Consider the following 17,625-nt stretch of genomic DNA (forward strand, 5'->3'; position numbering starts at 1 on the left):
ACTGTAGAGGGTGCGGGTTCGATCCCTGATCAGGGAACTATGATCCTGCAATGCTGCAGGGCATGGCCAAAAAAAACCCCCAAAACATATGTGAGATGAAAATTAACAGATTACTGGACAAGTTGAGCAGTTGCAGGGGTGAAAGCAGCAAGATGGTAATTAATAACTAGATAAATGCCCACAAAGGCCCAGGAAAGACCACTGGTACTGTTTGTCAGGTAAAGGAAAACTAACACGATGACTTTGATATTCAAACAAAAGAACTTGACTTTAAAATATGATATTTTTGGACTTCCTAGGTGGCGCAGTGGTTAAGAATCCACATGCCAATGCAGGGGACACGGGTTCGAGCCCTGCTCTGGGAATGTCCCACATGCCTCAGAGCAACTAAGCCCGTGTGCCACAACTATTGAGCCTGTGCTCTAGAGCCCATGAGCCACAGCTATTAAAAAAAAAAAGGGAAAAAAAGATATTTTTGCATTAAAATATGAAATGCAAATATTGATACCTTTCATAGGCTGTATGATAACATAATAGTTTTTTGCTAAGATCCTTTTATGCCAGGAGATGAAAGAAACAATGTCAAACCACAGGTCACAAAGCCCAGGAGGACCATGTGAAAAACTAGAGAAATAAAAATGCCTGAAACAAACTTTAATGGAGATTAGACATGCAAAACAGACAGGCACCAAACAAAGAGAGGCTGCAGAGATTGTTACATAAACCAAGCAAATTAATATGACAAAGAGAAAGGAATTGTGCATATACGAGGTGAAGAGATGCCTTCAGATAAAGAAAAAGTGCGTGAGGATTTTAATCATAAAATCAAAGCTCTAGAAAGTTTGAACAAGGAATTAAATAGATGCCAGCACAGTATTTACTTACTATTTTCCTGCTATTTTCCAACAGAAATGTTTTAAAATACATTTACAAGACTCAACCCCAAAAGCATAAGAGCTCAGTGTGGAGATGAATGGCGTTACTAAAAGGAATGGGTCAGACTCAAAAAAAAGGATGTTAAAGGAAACAGAGAAACCCTGCTCTAAATCATGTTAAGGTTAAATTACATTTCAATGAATTATTACAATGCTTTGGTTAAATAAAATATTAAGTCACATGGGCAAAAAGAGGGCATGGTTTGGTTTTTCCCTAGAGGTATTTTTTATAATGATATCTGTTCTGACGGGAATTGATTATTCAAACTTCACAGCTGAATGAATGTATGCATTTTGAGAACATGTCAGCTGTCTCAAAGAATAAGAAAAAGAACCTAAGCCAAAAGGATAATAACAGTGTTATATAATCATTCCCAACATGGGTTTCTAGACCCTCCACAAATGCAGTATTGGATGTCTGATTTTGAATACACTACTCCAGCAAGACTAATAGCAGTTGATGATAACACTCTCCAGACCAACTATACAATCAGATGAAAATTAGGCATCTGTTTTTTAAATAAAAGTGGGAACTATGCCTTCATTCCATTTATCTCTCACTTGCTGCCATGGGATTTGTGCCCCGCACTCAGTGTTAGCTCACATACATTATTTTTTTTTTTTTTTGGGGGGGGGGTACACCAGGTTCAATCATCTGTTTTTATACACATATCCCTGTATTCCCTCCCTTCCTTGAATCCCCCCTCCTCGAGTTCCCCCCACCCTCCCCGCCCCAGTCCTCTAAGGCATCTTCCATCCTTGAGTTGGACTCCCTTTGTTATACTCACATACATTATTGCAGGCTCTGCACTCCAAGGAACCAAGACAAGAGAAATAACAAAACCAAAATATGGTCTTTGTGCACACTAATAAATTACATAAATACGTGGCAATATTGACCAAGCAAAAAGAGAAGGCAATGATAAAAACTTAAGAATAAGAAAGGAGCTGCCAAAAAAAACAAAAAAGACTGGAAATTTTACAAATATGAAAAAATATTATGAAAAATGTAATACTGATAAATTTGAAAACCCAGGATATGGGAGGATTCCTTAAATAAGATACCCAAAGCACAAAATACAAAGGAAAAGACTGATAAACTTAATTTCTATAAACGTAAAAGTTTCTTTTCATCAAAAGACACTCTAAGCCAAGCCACTGACTGGAGGACCATGTTTGAAATGTATAGAAGAGAATACTGATTCAGAATTCATAAACTCCTACAAATGAATTAAGGAAAAAAACCAGTCTACTTGAAAAATAAGCAATCAAAATGAACAAGCAATTAACAAAATACGAATCTCAAATGACCAATGAATGTGTATTAAGCTGCCCTATCTCCTTAGGATTCACTTCACATCCATCAGACTGTCAAAATTAAAGTCTGACAAGAACGGCTATCATCAAAATGTCTACAGATAATAAATGCTGGAGAGGGTGTGGAGAAAAGGGAACCCTCCTACACTATTGGTGGGAACATAAATTTGCACAACCACTATGGAAAACAGAATGGAGTTTCATTAAAAAAAATTAAAAATAGAGCTGCCATTTGATCCAGCAATCCCAACTCCTGGGCATATGTCTGGAAAAGTTAAAAACTAATTCGAAAAGATACATGCACTCCAATGTTCAGAGCGGCACTATTTACAATAGCCAAGACATGGAAGTAACCTAAGTGTCCATCGACAGATGAATGGATAAAGAAGATGTGGTACATGTATACAATGGAATACTACTCAGCCACAACAAAGAATGAAGTAATGCCATTTGCAGCAACACGGATGGACCTAGAGATTATCATACTAAGTGACTAAGTCAGACAGAGAAATACAAACCTTATGTCATCACTTGCATGTGGAATCTAAAAAGTAATACAAATGAACCTATATACAAAACAGAAACAGACTCACAGACATAGAAAATTTATGGTTACCAAAGAGGAAAGAGGGGTGGAGGGATAAATTAGGAGTATAGGATTAGCAGATACAAACTACTATACCTAAAATAGAGAAGCAACATGGATTTACTATATCCAAAGGGAACTATATTCAATATCTTATAATAACTTATAATGGAAAATAATCTGAAAACATATATATATATAACTGAATCACTTTGCTGTACACCTGAAACTAACACAATATTATAAATCAACTATACTTCAATTTTAAAAAATCTGACAATATCAAGTGTTGCATATCATAGCTATGGACCTCTGAGAATTCTTATACTCTCTTGATGGGAGTATTAACTGGTACAATGCATCTTAGAACAATTTGGCACCATCTATTTAGTAAAGCTGAACATGGGTCAATTCTATGACCCAGTAATACCACTCCTGGATGCTTATCCTAGAAAAATCCTGGGCAAGGAGACTGCAACAATGTTCACCGTAGCACTAGATCTTGATTGTGGCTATATATGTGGAGGAAGGAAGAGATGTGGCTTAACAAGAGATAGATAGTGACCTTCAATGTTATCTGTAATGTTTTATTTCTTAAGCTGGGGCTATAGGCTATAGTCATCTCTTTTGTTATTATCTATACTTTTTGGTTTGTCTGAATTTTTTTCGTAAAAGTTAAAAAAATAATACTTACCAAGCTATCCACATCTATGCTAGAGTTTACAGCCCACTGTAATGTACTCATGATATTCATGGCTAAAGTTAGAATAATTCCAGTTCTTCCTTCTCCTTCACCTACAGGTGGAAAAAAGATATAAACAAACTTTATGCTATTTCTCTCCTCTGTGAACCACTTTATGTATACCTAGAAAAGGGCACACATTAAAGTTACATTTCGATTCTGTGCCAATTTTAACCATTTTTCATCTCAGTTCCCTGCAGCATGTATCACTAGTAACAATATGCCCTGTATATATAATAAGTATTCAACCAATGTTTTAAAATCAGAGTGACTGAATATTAGGAAATTTGCCTTTTTTAAATGCTTCAGATAATGAAGGCAATGTTGGTGTTGGGTATATATCATTTTTATCTCTTCTGCTATTACCCTGTAAGTAATAATACTTCAAAGACTACAATGGACAATGGGAAAAAAAGTCCTCTGTTTGAATAAGCTCCTTGACAAAGAAGTCAAAAGCAGGAGAGAGGCATGTGTGAGCAGCATCCAGAAGATGTTTAGATGTGCTTCCCACCTTTGTGAGGAGGACTTTCTCTGCCAATCAGATGCTGTTGGGATGAAAGAACTTAAGAGTTTCACAGGGAAGTCTGAACTCATGGGTCTGCCATTTGGAAAAAGAGAAGACTGCTCTTTATATTAAAAAATTGACTAGTTCACCCAGAAAGAATAATACTTAAATGTTTAATTAGAGTAAATAGTTTTTAAGGGCTAGAGGGGACCACTAATTAAAATTCATTAATACTCTCTATTCATGGCCTTAAAATTTTTCTAATAGGAATGTTCTTAAATTATTATAAATTTGGGTTATCTCAATTGAGAGTCAGTCCTTGCAACTGTAATGCATGATAAAACTGTCACAGGGTTCGAAAATTGGGAGAAATAACCCATCCTATTATTATGAATTGAAATCTTTGTTTCCACAATTCCTCTAACAGAAGACAAATCATAAACAGTAGGTATGTGCTGTTAGTACTAAGTTATCTATTCTAAATAGGTAAGATTTATCCAGGGCCCCCATATGTTACTCATTCTGAAGATTAAGATGAGAGTAAGATAAAAATTTTAAAATAACAATAATAATACAAGATTTTCGGGTACTTACTATAGATCAGGCACTACACTAAATGTTTTGCACAGATTATCACATTTAATACGCACCACCAACAAAAGGGATAGGTACTATTATTATGTTTATTTACACATGAGGAAAATGAGGGCTTTAGAGAAGCTAACTGAAGCGAACAAGTTACCGTAGCTGAAGACCAGCAGAGACAGGGTTGATATCAGCTGTGTGGCTAACATTCACTCTGACTGGGCATCGCATTTAATGGATAGGTCCTGAACTCTATTGAGTGTTAAATGCTTTGACTCTCATGCCTGGTAAATCAGGACTCAATCAGATCCTTAACCATTATGTTATAGCACATGATATATTGGATTGAATTCACTGTTAACAAATTCTTGTTCATTCAGCCCTCTTGGATCCCATTTCAAATAACTTAAAGGAAAAAAATTTTTAATTCTGAACCACAAAAGAAGCTTTATTTTGTTTTAAAGTTGCCCCAAATTACTACACTGCTAAGGATTTAGTTCATTTGCCTGCCCCCTTATATTCCTTTCATAGAGTCATTTCCCATTGCCCTAGGCTGAGAGAACAATGAAGGTGGGGAATCCACTGTTATCACTGCCCCTGTGGACTGCAGGTGGTCCCTGCAGCCAAAATGAGCCTGTTTACTGTTCTTGCCAGTACTTGGTAACTGGACAGAGGAACTCAGCTGTTCATTCAAGGGGCCTGAACAGAGAGGCATGAATCTGGGACATCAGGGAAACCAGTCTTCAGAGACAGAGAAACAAATGAAGTAGCCAAAGAAAGGAATGGACACTGCCAGCATCCAGCCTCCAGAGACGGGAAGCTCTGAGTCTGACTCCCCATGCCTGTTCCATTTCCCCTGGAGGCTCAGGATGCTGCCTGCCCAGCGCTCCACAAGGCCCTCCTGTAACTCTCCAACACGTGCTTGGTTTTGTTTGATCAGGATTCTGTTCTTACAATCAAACAACCCCTCAGATTTGGCAGTCACTCTGAATCTTTGTCCACTGTCATATATATATTTCAATACTTCTTATAGCTCAGTAATTCAACTTGTTTAATTAGAAGAGCTCAACTGTCCACATAGGTTTTCATTTTACTTACGATGAAATATTTTGTTTTTCACCCAAAGATCCTAAAACTCAGAACATTTGTATTTGAAAAATATGGCACTTTCACCTAAGTTATTTTGCTTCTATGGCAGTTTTTCATCGCCCAAAGTTCACATTAGGATGACAAACTGTACCAACAGGTGGTTAAAAGAACAAAACTTACCAAGGAGGGGGATTTGCGGTGTATATGTATATAAATGTGTTTCTTTTCTCCTATTCAGAGAGTTCTTTAATAAAGAGATCTATTACTTTTGAAGTCAAGATCCTTAATCAAAATGAGGTCATGAGATGATTTTTTCTTTGAATCACAGATTTGTTATCTGACACTCTTTGTACCTGTTTTTCAACTGCATACAGCTCTAATTCAAAGAAATCATTCAACAATAAACAAATTTTTTTGATTAATAAACTCTCAAAAAATCTTTTTAAAGATATCTAAAATTTTTAACCTGAAAGAATGTAGCATTTTATTTGTTGACAAAGCTTTAAATTAAATGCTTAGCTAAATAGTTAAGGAGTTCATAGTACCTGTTGTTAAGATGGAAATGAAGGTAACAGCAATGAAGAAGATAACAAAAATCATATCTATTCTCATTTGGAACCAGCGCAGTGTTGATAGATACAAGAACCAATTGGCAGTATGTAAATTCAGAGCTTTGTGGAACAAAGTTTCAAAGTAAGGCTGCCGTCCAAAGGCACGAAGTGTCCACAGTCCTTTTAAACTTGTAACCAGATGAGTGAAAATTGGACTCCTGCCTGTGAAATATTCCCATAGAAAACAATGAAAGTCATGTAAATACATAATGCAATTCTTACTTTAAAAAGAGCAGCTTAAAGGGTAATCAACAACAAATGTCATTGGTTAGAAAGCCTTTTCATTCTGGTGCCATAGTTTGAATAGATGCAATCTGTTATTTTTTTTAATGAGTAATCCTCCATTTTTACTCAGTTACCATGGATGGGAACTTATTATAAAATCATTGCCATTATTTATTCATATCCTTTGGCTGCCACTGGGCAATTGTTTATCTGACTAATCCTAAATTAATCACTGCTGCCAGAAAATGTTTTTCTTTTGAGACAATTTATTCAAGGCCTCAATTAAGAAAGTTTATGTGACTTAATTTAGCAAATAACCTTCAATGCATAAACACACTGGAAATATATCCCCTGAAGACGTACCCAAACAAAGGCTGTTACTGAATGATGTGCTTCCCAAAGAGCTCAAGCAGTGTTTGGGGGCACACAAAAAGGCAGACATCAGAAGAGAAAGGAAAGGTTTCTGAAAACAAGCCAGAGGGAAGAACTTTGTCCAGTATCATTTAGGAACATAGGCAAACCTTTAGTAATAGTAGTACTATCATTTAAAATTTTAATTTATATAATTATGAATGGATATTATATACATCAGGCCTCCTAAGACTCTATACACTTGTTTTAAAATCAAAATGAAGTCACATGGTCATTAATTAATGAAAACAATCTATGTATGCTTATAATTTACTATTTCTTTTTATATACTTAGACTTTTTTTTTTTTTTTGGATAGTTTGTGGTTTAACATTACATTTTAAACCTGAAAGAAGACAAAGGTCAAATTCTCAAAAATAATACTTAAGATCTAGTGAATAACAAAAGTATAAGAACCAAGAGAGTTATATATGATGAGAATGTACAGAAATGGCTTGGATCACAGTTGAAATAGACGTTTTTAAAAGTCATTGTCATATAATGTGAGAGTTTAAAAACAGGGAAAAAAATTTGGAAAGGTAGATAAATCAGAGATAAATATCGACAAATGGCTCTTGTAATATTTTCCCAGGTGAGCACTGCACAGGCTGCATCATACCTTCAGATTCCAGCTGTTTGAGTTGCTGTGAGGTGTGGAGGAAGTAGGCTCTCAACAAAATAAAAGCCGCTATCACTGGCACTGTAGCTAGGAAGATGTAGGGTTGTAAAACTGAGACTACTGCCACAGCTCCAATCACAATTAATAACAACTGTAGGAGCAAAGAAAACACACTGGTAACTAAATATCTCCATGTTGCAAAGTGGACAAGGTATGTTAGCAACATATTTCTAAATAAGGCCTTCACACTCTGTTTCATTCTTAATACGGGCCAGGTAACTTCCTACTGGGAAGGCAGCCCCCTCAAAGTACATTTTTCATAAGTTCTATCAAAATTCCAAACATTATTTAGGTCGCTCATAATAACATCTTGAAGTTTAGAATACCTGGTATTCTTGTATCTTAGTATATTCTCATTTCCTATATACTTTAAAGTGTACGATAAATAAATTTTAAACGAATATAATTTTTTTCTAGCCTGGGCTTCTTTTAAAATAAACTTTTTATTTTAGAATAATTTAAGTATGAATGTGAAATTTCAGGATTTATCTTGTTCAGATAATTTCTGAAAATCGGGCGCTTATCTTGGTGCCTTCTGAGTCAGAAAAATCTGGTTTAAATTTAGGCTTGGTCATCTAAGCAAGCTACTTAATTTCTCTGAACCTAGTTGAAAAAAAATTATACTTAACTTTACTCCCCTTCCTGTAAAGAAGATGATCTAGAGGCTCAGAAAAAGAAAGGGGTGGGGGGAGGAGATGAGATTTGGGGAATATGGCTGATTTAATTTGAAATTAGGCCACTTTTTCACTCATATATTGTCAAACGAATTTCGCATTTCAGTCAAGCCCATTCATTAGAGATATATCTTTACATTACCCACCCCGTAGGCAGTCTCAGAAACAAGTTAACCATATTGGTGTTCTCCAGATCAAGTTAAACACTTAAATCCTATATTTCCAAATGACACTAAATCCATACATATTAAAAAGTAAAAAAAAAAAAAAAAACAAATCTGCTAACATTTGCTCCACAATAACCCATGTGAATAAAGTATAAATAAAGTAACTGTCACAACAAGGGTTGAAAAATAAACCTATCATAACATCTTTCTGATAATCACTGAGCCAGTTCTCTACCACCTGCCATGGGTGACGCATGTAGTTTCCAACTGATGCAGAAATACAGAACATTTTGGGAGGTGGAAACATGAATGAGGGTGTAACTTAGATCTGCATAACTCTTCTTCGAATGGGTTATTTTCATCTAAACCTTCAGATGACCATATCTCAATGATGCTTTTCTAGGGAAAGTGACTCTGAGGTGTCCATCATCAAATTCTACAGTACCAGCCCTTCACACATTTTTGTTCAACAAATACTCAGATAAATCTTTACTATGCCAGACACTGGACTAAGTACATATGATGCCTCAATAATCTAAGGAAAATCTTCTCTATTCTAATCTTGCCCTACAACTGCCACGAGTACAATGAGTAGACCTCAAATAGCCTAGTTACTACATGATAAGACTTCATCAATGGCAAAGGACTCAGTTTTTTAACCGAGGATATTTATTTCTCAGAAATATCCAGGATCTTTTGGAAAAAAAGAGAAAAATTAACTTCCAAGCATTGTTTACTTGGAAATACAATTTAATTTAAATGGGCCATCATATTAAACACTAGTATGTCTGAAAGACAAATGCTGTTGCATTGGCAGCATGGAAACATTCAGCTATTCTATTTGAATCAGGATTTTTTTGTTTGCTGTTGACAGTTGTAAATGGCACTATGTTCATCTGTCTTGTGCTATTTTTACCATATAATTCCAGCCTGGAGCTGTTGGGTTATAACTATGGGTGAGGAAAGTGATCATATTTTTTTAATGATTGCTGATATGGTAGAGATTAGGAAAGAGACTGTAACTATGCTATAATACAACAGGAAGAATTGTGTAGCCAACCCAACTAAGACATTACACAGGGTTTGAGAAGAATGCAGAAGGTGAGTACAACTGGAAGTGACGAAATATTCACAAGGTAGATTTCCAGCGATTATAATTACCCAGAATATAGCCCAAACTGAGAAGTGAAAAATAAGTCTAAGCTTTGAGGAAAATAACTCTACTTGCTCTATAAAGAACCATCCTTAGGCACTGAGGTCAGAAGCTAATAATTTAGCACTTGTGCAAAACTAAAGGCACTGGTTTAATATGTTTGATATTCTAAGTACACAAAGAAACTTTAAATTCTGTCCTAGTTTTTAATTCACAGTGAATACAAAACAAGTCATTTCAGACCAGGTATATTAGTGAGAGGACAACAAAATAAATACAGAGAGGGACTTCAATACAAGATGGAAACGTCAGTACAGATTTTAATTCCCATGTATCCTTATCCAACTGCTAAAATTCTAGGGGAAAAAAAAATCAGCAGACTATAAAACCTGCAAGGCACCATTTTCATCCACCAAAAACAGCTCCAAAGCATTCCTGACACTGAAGGGTATATAGTGCTGCTTGCGTCACTGGAGCAGATGATAAGAATGAAGGATCACTTCGAAATCATTTAGAAGGTTAATTAATTGATTGATGGATAAATAGATAAATACCTATTTAAAACCAGGCAGTGAATACCAGATCTGGAATTTAATTCAAAATTGTTAGTCCTTAATAATTTTTAAGCAAAGGATTAATGTTATAAATAGAATGAATAAGGAGGAAAAAAGATGTAAAAGACAGTAGAGAGCAAAGTGGCGTGACTCACTGTGTATTTGCATATTAGGGTAAGACAGAAGAAATCAAAAACACCTGAAAGTTTTGAGGCTGAAAAGAGAAGATCTGCATATTCTAAAATATGCAGGCTTCTATTTCATGAAAAAAATTAGTCACTGAAACATAGAGATAAGTAGGATGCTAGGATAGTTTTTTTCTGTGTGACTTAAAGTTCAAATTTGTCACCTATTGTGCACTTCCTGTATGCCAATCTGCAGCATATGACTTTAGTACTGAAAGTGACCATCATCAGACTTATCTTCCTCATTTTAGAAACCTGAGACCCTTAGAGATTACGTGCATGTCTTGCTCAGGTAAAATAAATAGTGGTATCTGCAGAACAGAATCTGGATCTTTCATTTTCACTATACAATGTTCCAATCCAGAAAGCAAATTTCCCAGAATATTATCAAATGTTAAGCACTAGAGTTAATAGAAATTACGTTTTTTTAAAAAAGAAAATTTACAAGCGTGCCTCATTCTGTGAAAAAAAAAAATTTGTTTCTGAAATGTGACTGAAAGAAATTTCACTAATCTGAATGTAAGAATAACTAAAGGAGTTCACAATTTAAAGGACCCCTCCGATGTATCTTTTAATAAAAATCAAAATTAATCAGATTTTTACTGTACCTGATTCTCATGTATCATGCTTCCCTCTTGTAAATAAAATAAGGCATCAAAATAAAAGAGCCCTGCCCAATCACTTACGAAGCAACAGCTAGTGAACCCCGACAACATTAGAAGTTGAGCAGAAACTATTCAAATTGCCGTAAGAGAAAGGATAAGAACCATCACATGTGTCAACAAGTGTTAATTTATAAAATAAATGTTCAAAAATACCATCCCCCAAAGGATTTCTTAAATGAGCCTTACACTGATTCAGAAAATACTCCACAGACTACAAAAGTTGTTTTTTTTTTTTAATTATTAAGGGTTAACATTCACGAATTCTTTTGGAATCATGTCAAGATGTCCATGTTCCAGTTTGTACCTGATTTAATAATATTTGATATCGGTCATTTACAATCCTAAAACAAGGAAGAAATGTCCAGAAATTAAAGAAAGACAAGGGAAACTGCTTCACATGCATAAACTCAAAGCATCAGTTAAAGAATCCCAGCAGCAGCTGCTGAGATATATCCCTAAACAGAGCAATTGAAGGAAACTCAAAATACTAAAGTTCACTTGGAACAGTTAACAAGCTTGACTGTGCCAATCATTTCAGATGAGGCAAACTGGCAATCTGGTTTTTGTTCACCTGCCAATGTCAGCTGTGTACACACACACATGTGATAGCCCTTCTTTTATTTCACAGGTTCTCAGTGGTTGGGGGGTGGGGGGACAACGCATCACGAGATGGGCAGTATCCTGTTCCGAGTATCTCTCCAAGGAGGTCACTGAGACTATGTCGTTTACTCTCCGAGGCGCAACCTAAGCCAGGCAGGAACCTGTTTTTAAACCTCATTCAACAGCCAAGGTTATTAACTCACAACACTCAAGTTCTGTGACTTATAGAGTCCTAATGCAGTATCCCCTAGGTCACCTTCATCTCCGTTCCCTTCTTCCCTTCTCCACTTTCGCGATCAATCACCCCACCCCAAGGACACATGCTCAGAGTCAGGCAGTCCTGGAGGTGTCTGCAGATCTGTCACCCACGGTTAGTCCTCACTAGTCCTGAATGTTTCCTTCCTCTCTCACCTGCTTGAAAACTTACCGGTACTTCTGTCCCTGCATTATGGCCCTTACTGTGAGACTGCTAACTAGCTAACATGCGCCAAAGTGTTCACGGATGAGACTGGTTGAAACTGTAGTCCACCAGGGAATCAAATGATCTTCATTTTAACACAGGCCCTCTGGAGGCAGGTGACTGCTATCAAATTGTGATGCCAATGTCAAATCATACACAGTGATTTTGGGGAAAGTGGTCTGTTACACGTCTTAAATCACTCCCAAGTAGACAGCTACTATATCTGAGGAATTGCCTAAGATTTTGGTCAAGTAAACAGTTCTGATTTATCACTAAATTTACTAAATTTATGACTATTTTGAAGATTTTTTTTTAATATTGAAAAGATTCATAAGATAGACAGGGTTCAAGTATTAATCGAATGAAAAATAAGCAAGAATAATTTACTATTTTTTCTAATTATTTTTAAAAAGTGCAACAAACCAAAGTCACTTAATAACACTTATTTTTACAAACCTGAATGAAGTCAAATATGGTAAGAGGCAGAAGATCATCCAAAACTGCTATATCTTTGGAGAATCTATTAAGAATCCCACCTATAATATGAAGAAAAATTCTTCAAAAACTAGTAATCTTAAAAAGACATATCAATATTTGGTGAATTTGATAACTTTGGATCATAGCAGAAGCATTCAGAACTCAAATACAAATGAATATATAAACAGATATATAAGGACACAGACAATTTTAGTACAAGGATTCTAAGTAGCTTGTACAAAGATTCTAAATAACTCTGTGTTCAAGTTATGGTCTCCTAGTTTTAAGCTTTTATAAAATACAGATTGCTGTAAGATTCAGCAAAAGCCAATGTCTTTAATAGAGCCCTATCACAAATTATGTCAGGAATAGGCACCCATCCTACTACTACAATCTCACACTTACAAGCCTGAGTTTAGCAATAATTTTCTAGATATGCTCTCATCATTCCCTGTATTTCATAATGCAGCGCCTCTCTTTTGACTCCCACACCTTTCCCACACACCTCAGCAGACCCGTGGCTGCACTCAACCCCTGCCTGTCTACCATGCAGACCTCCTTTGCCATGTCCTGCTTTTCTACACTCTTCACTGGCAATCTAACCTTCAGTCTGTCTTCTAAATTGCAGACTCACATTTGCAAGCCTGATAATTTTTTCCTTCAACGAAAAAAGTTACACATGGAGTGTCTACTAGGTGCCAGGCACAATGCCAGGCACTGAGATAGCCAAGGTGAATGAGCCTTGCTCCTTGCCCGAGGAATTCATTGTCTAGGGATGAGTTAAACATATCATTAGATAAAATATAACATTATACTGTACAAAGCATTGAATCGTATCATTTACACCCCCCCCCCCCACTGCAGGATAAAGTCTAAAATTCTTAGTTTAATATTTAATACCTTCCATGATTTGGCCTTAAACTACCCTAAGTACAAGCTCCCTCTTCTCAAACATTCTGTTTCAAATTGGCTTATTATTTAAATACACTTTATACTCTCCTCCCTCCTTGCCTTTTCCATGAAGCTTCCTCTGCCTGAAAACCCTTTCCCCTCACCTCAACTTGTTAAAATCTATGTCTCCTTTCTGGCCCGACTCAAATGCCTCCCCTGCAAGGAAGCATCAATGTTTGCACCAGCTCAAACTAATCCCTTCCTCCTCTGGACACACTTCATACATTTAATACATCTTATCAGCACTTGTGTTATCATAATTATATCCATGCTGAATAGTCAATTATATACATTTCTTAGCTCTTTTTTCTAGATTGTAAGTTTCTAGTGGTCATTGGGACCATGCCACATTTATCTTGTACCACTCTGAGCCTCAGCAAGAAGCCTTCGGTAGGAATTATTCAGTGCTTATTCTTTTATTCAGCACTATCTCCTAGCCCCTACTAACGACATTTTATTTAGCATATTTAATTAAACATATTTGTACATCTTTTCACAAATGAATCAAAAATTGAAAAAAAGAAGTAGCCTATTGTATTTAATCCATGTAGAAAATGAAAGTCGCTTTGGTAAAAAAAAATATACATATATCTCATTCTGGGGCTTAGTATATTTCAAATGGGAAACAATTGAAAGGGAACCATGGTGGGGAAGTGGCATTTATTTCCTGTCGGCTATGTAACAGCCTGGGAGATGATGACCTTGTTTCATTCTCACAATGATCCTCTGAGATGATTATTCCTTTCCTCATTTTACAGATGCGGATGCAAGTCTCAGAAGAGTAACCTGCCCATGATCATCACTCTTATGAGGACAAGCCAGACCTCAAACAATTCCCGTACTCCTTCCATTATATCTCATTGCCCGTTTCTCACTGCTAGACTCCTGGGCAAATCCCCTACCTTCTCTGGATCTCAGTTTTCCCATTTAAAAAAAATGAAATCATTGGATCAAGGTAACTGGACATTCCCTTTTAGGTCTAAAATTTCTTAGCTCTAAAACAGAAGCAAGGTGATGAGTACATCCAAATGAGGCAAGGCTTTAGTGGCACACAAGGGCTTCAGAATAAATATAAGGAAGACCTTCCTGAATACTAACAATGAAATGTTGTTACCCAGAAAAAAAGATGGATAATTCTTATCTTGAGATTCTTTTTATACAAATCACTCTAAAACTCTTAGTCTTGGTATTTATTCTTTCCTTTATAATCAAATGTTCCTGAGTCTACCTCCTCTCCCTTGTCTGAATTCTTCCAGGGCAAGAACTGTGCCTTATTTATCTTTTCATACCAGTCCCTGGCTTAGTGCCACACAAAGTAAGTGTTCAACAGATTTCTGTAAGAATAAAACTTGGGAGATTCCTTATTAACTTCAGATTCTTTAAATGTGAATTTGTCTAAAGGGGAATCAATAGAATTGATACTTTCAAAGTACCTCATTGTCTTCAGTTTTTAAAATCTTTGGTCCCTTTATTTCCCTACTCTTTACTTTCTGTGGCCTTATTCATTTTTGTTGAGGTATAACTGACAAAAAAAAACTGTAAGACATTTAAAGTATACAACATGATGATTTAATACGTGTATACATTGTAAAAGGATTCCTCTCTGAGTTCATTAACACATTCACCCCCTTTCATAGTAACCTTGGGGTGTGTTTGAGAACGTTTAAGTTTTACTCTTAGCAAATTTCAATTATACAATAGTGTTATCAATTATAGTCACCACATTATACATTCAATCTCAGATCTTACTCATAACTGAAAGCTTGTACTCTTTTACTAACCTGTATGATAGAGGCAAAAATACTTTTAAAATACGTTCGGGATCCCCACCCCCTGGCCCACCCATTAAAAAAAAAAAACCTGAAATGAATTTATGGGATCATCTTTGAACAGTTTCATGAAACTAGATTACTCTATCTCATCAAAAGACTTTATTAGTAAAAGAATCTTATAATTTTTTCAATCACTTCAAATCTTCTCCTCTTTTAAACAACACTATACATCAGCAACAAGATGCCTAGAAGGGGGCTAGATCAAATACCTGAACGGAGACGCACAACTGACTCAGAAGGGCCTGCTTCTGTAGCTACAGCCCCATCAGCATCATGTCCTGACAAACTGAGCTACTCTGATGAATTGATACAGAAATATGAGGAGTGACAGTATCTGAGAGCATATAATACCTGAGACAGGTACGTGCCAGTCACAAGGAAGCTCAACAAAGGGTAGATGCCTCCATGCCAAAGCCAATGCTACCACTAGAAAACCAACCAACTCACAGGCCCTGCTTGTGGAGGAGAAGCAGCTTCATATTGTACACCTAGTCAAGTACCTGCTCTCAATGTGTTGAGGGTTGACATAGGGGCTTGAAGAACAGACTGTAACATTTTGTGGTGTAAAATTTTTGACACTGTGATTAGAGTATGCACCAGTGGTAAACCTCTGAAGAGTCCCAGAGCAAGCAAAGTGTCGGCTACTCCCACATAAATGTAAAAAACGTAATACGAGCTGGTGCTGGTGATAATCACTGCGTAACTGTTATTTGCACTCTTAGTACTATTCACTTTGTCTTGAGGAGGTACTCTGTAAAGCAAAAGGAAATCGTTATTTGACAACCAAACTTTCCCACTGAATTTCCAATACATGTAAATGATGCTGAATTTGAGTCTAAAGAATCACAACATATTTCATTAGCAGAGTTTATGCCTTTAACCAGAAGGACTTATTATTGCAAGAAAGTAGATTAAGCTTTTCAACATTGAAATAGATAAAATTTCAAATACTCAGAGAAAATACTAAGTGTGCAAGGTTGTTGTAAATATTGTTATTGCATTTTATGGAAACTAAGCACAACTAAATCCTTTAAAATTGGTAAAGAGCTGCAGGAACTGCACATGCTCACAATTTTAAACAAAAGAACTCAATTTTCCACTACAATACTGTGGGGAAATGAAGCAGAGTGGATATTACAATATTTAATAAGACCCAAATAATCAATAGAAACAAAATACAATCCACAATAGGACATGGAATACTCACTTTGGAAGCAGCCACAACACAACCAAAGAAGCAGCCACCTGGAATCGAACAATACACACTTGATTTTTTTCCAGCATCTTCTCCTATTCTTCCCACACCCACCTCTAATTCCACCAAGACCAACATCAAAGTATACACAATTTCATTTTCCTTTGCTTTACTTTCCTGGGTCCAGCAGCCACAATAATTGTTCTAAGAACCACTGTTTGAGGTGAGACTATGTTAAGTTAATGGAATTCAAATTTCACTGAATGAAATTTCTCCATTTCTCTCCTTCATTCAACAGGAACTATTCACTGAACCTCACAGGAGAGCTAATACTGCAGTTAAATGTTTTAAATAATAAAATTTGTTTCTTATGAAGAGTTTAATCTCAACCTGCTGGCAGATAACTTCTCTGGTTGGTGGCTATAAATAATTTCATTTGTCATACAATGATTACGAGGGACTCATATTTATAAGACCAATTAATTATTGGAAAAGATGAGATAAATATTTATGAAAATCAGTTAAAATCTCAAAAGTGCAAAATTCACAGTTTTTTAATAAAGATAAGGTGCATGCAGGTTAAAACATACACTATTGCCACTATTTCAGCCTTCTCAAGGTGGAAAATTTTGGCTGAGGAACAAATGTTCTATACCATAACTAAACAACAAAAAAAAATTTTTTTAACAACTATGATTTTTTTTTTCGCTACTGTGATATTTAAATGCTCTGTATTCTGTTCTATTTCAATTTGGCATTTCAGTCTCCTAAATGCTGTGGGAAAATAATCTTGTGATGACACCAACACAATTATAATACTAGAAATATGTACACAATTGTAAGACTAAAATTATGCAATTTATCCAATAATAACTTTAAGAATCAAATAGAAAAAAAAAGAGAGAAACTGTAAGTAAAATAATTTGAAAATGAACACAGAGTAAAAATAAATAGGGGAGAAACAAATATGCTTGGTATAAGAAATCTACGTCTTACTTCACAATCAATTTATCTTAAGTATTTACCAG

The 17,625-nt window shown here is 35.8% G+C and overlaps 1 protein-coding gene across 3 annotated transcripts in view; it reads right to left on the reverse strand.

Moving 5' to 3' along the window:
• Positions 1–17,625, reverse strand: part of CFTR (CF transmembrane conductance regulator) — a 172,430-nt gene that overhangs the window by 40,857 nt on the left and 113,948 nt on the right. For all 3 annotated transcript variants that reach the window (XM_057732381.1, XM_057732382.1, XM_057732383.1), the window contains exons 16-21: positions 16,610–16,647; positions 15,903–16,153; positions 12,599–12,678; positions 7,625–7,775; positions 6,305–6,532; positions 3,533–3,633 (exon numbers count right to left, since the gene is read on the reverse strand). In XM_057732381.1, the coding sequence (XP_057588364.1) occupies positions 3,533–3,633; positions 6,305–6,532; positions 7,625–7,775; positions 12,599–12,678; positions 15,903–16,153; positions 16,610–16,647 (849 nt within the window). The remainder of the gene's footprint in view (positions 1–3,532; positions 3,634–6,304; positions 6,533–7,624; positions 7,776–12,598; positions 12,679–15,902; positions 16,154–16,609; positions 16,648–17,625) is intronic.

This window comes from Hippopotamus amphibius, chromosome 4 (genome assembly GCF_030028045.1).
Source record: "Hippopotamus amphibius kiboko isolate mHipAmp2 chromosome 4, mHipAmp2.hap2, whole genome shotgun sequence".
In the NCBI taxonomy this organism is placed as follows: domain Eukaryota; kingdom Metazoa; phylum Chordata; class Mammalia; order Artiodactyla; family Hippopotamidae; genus Hippopotamus; species Hippopotamus amphibius.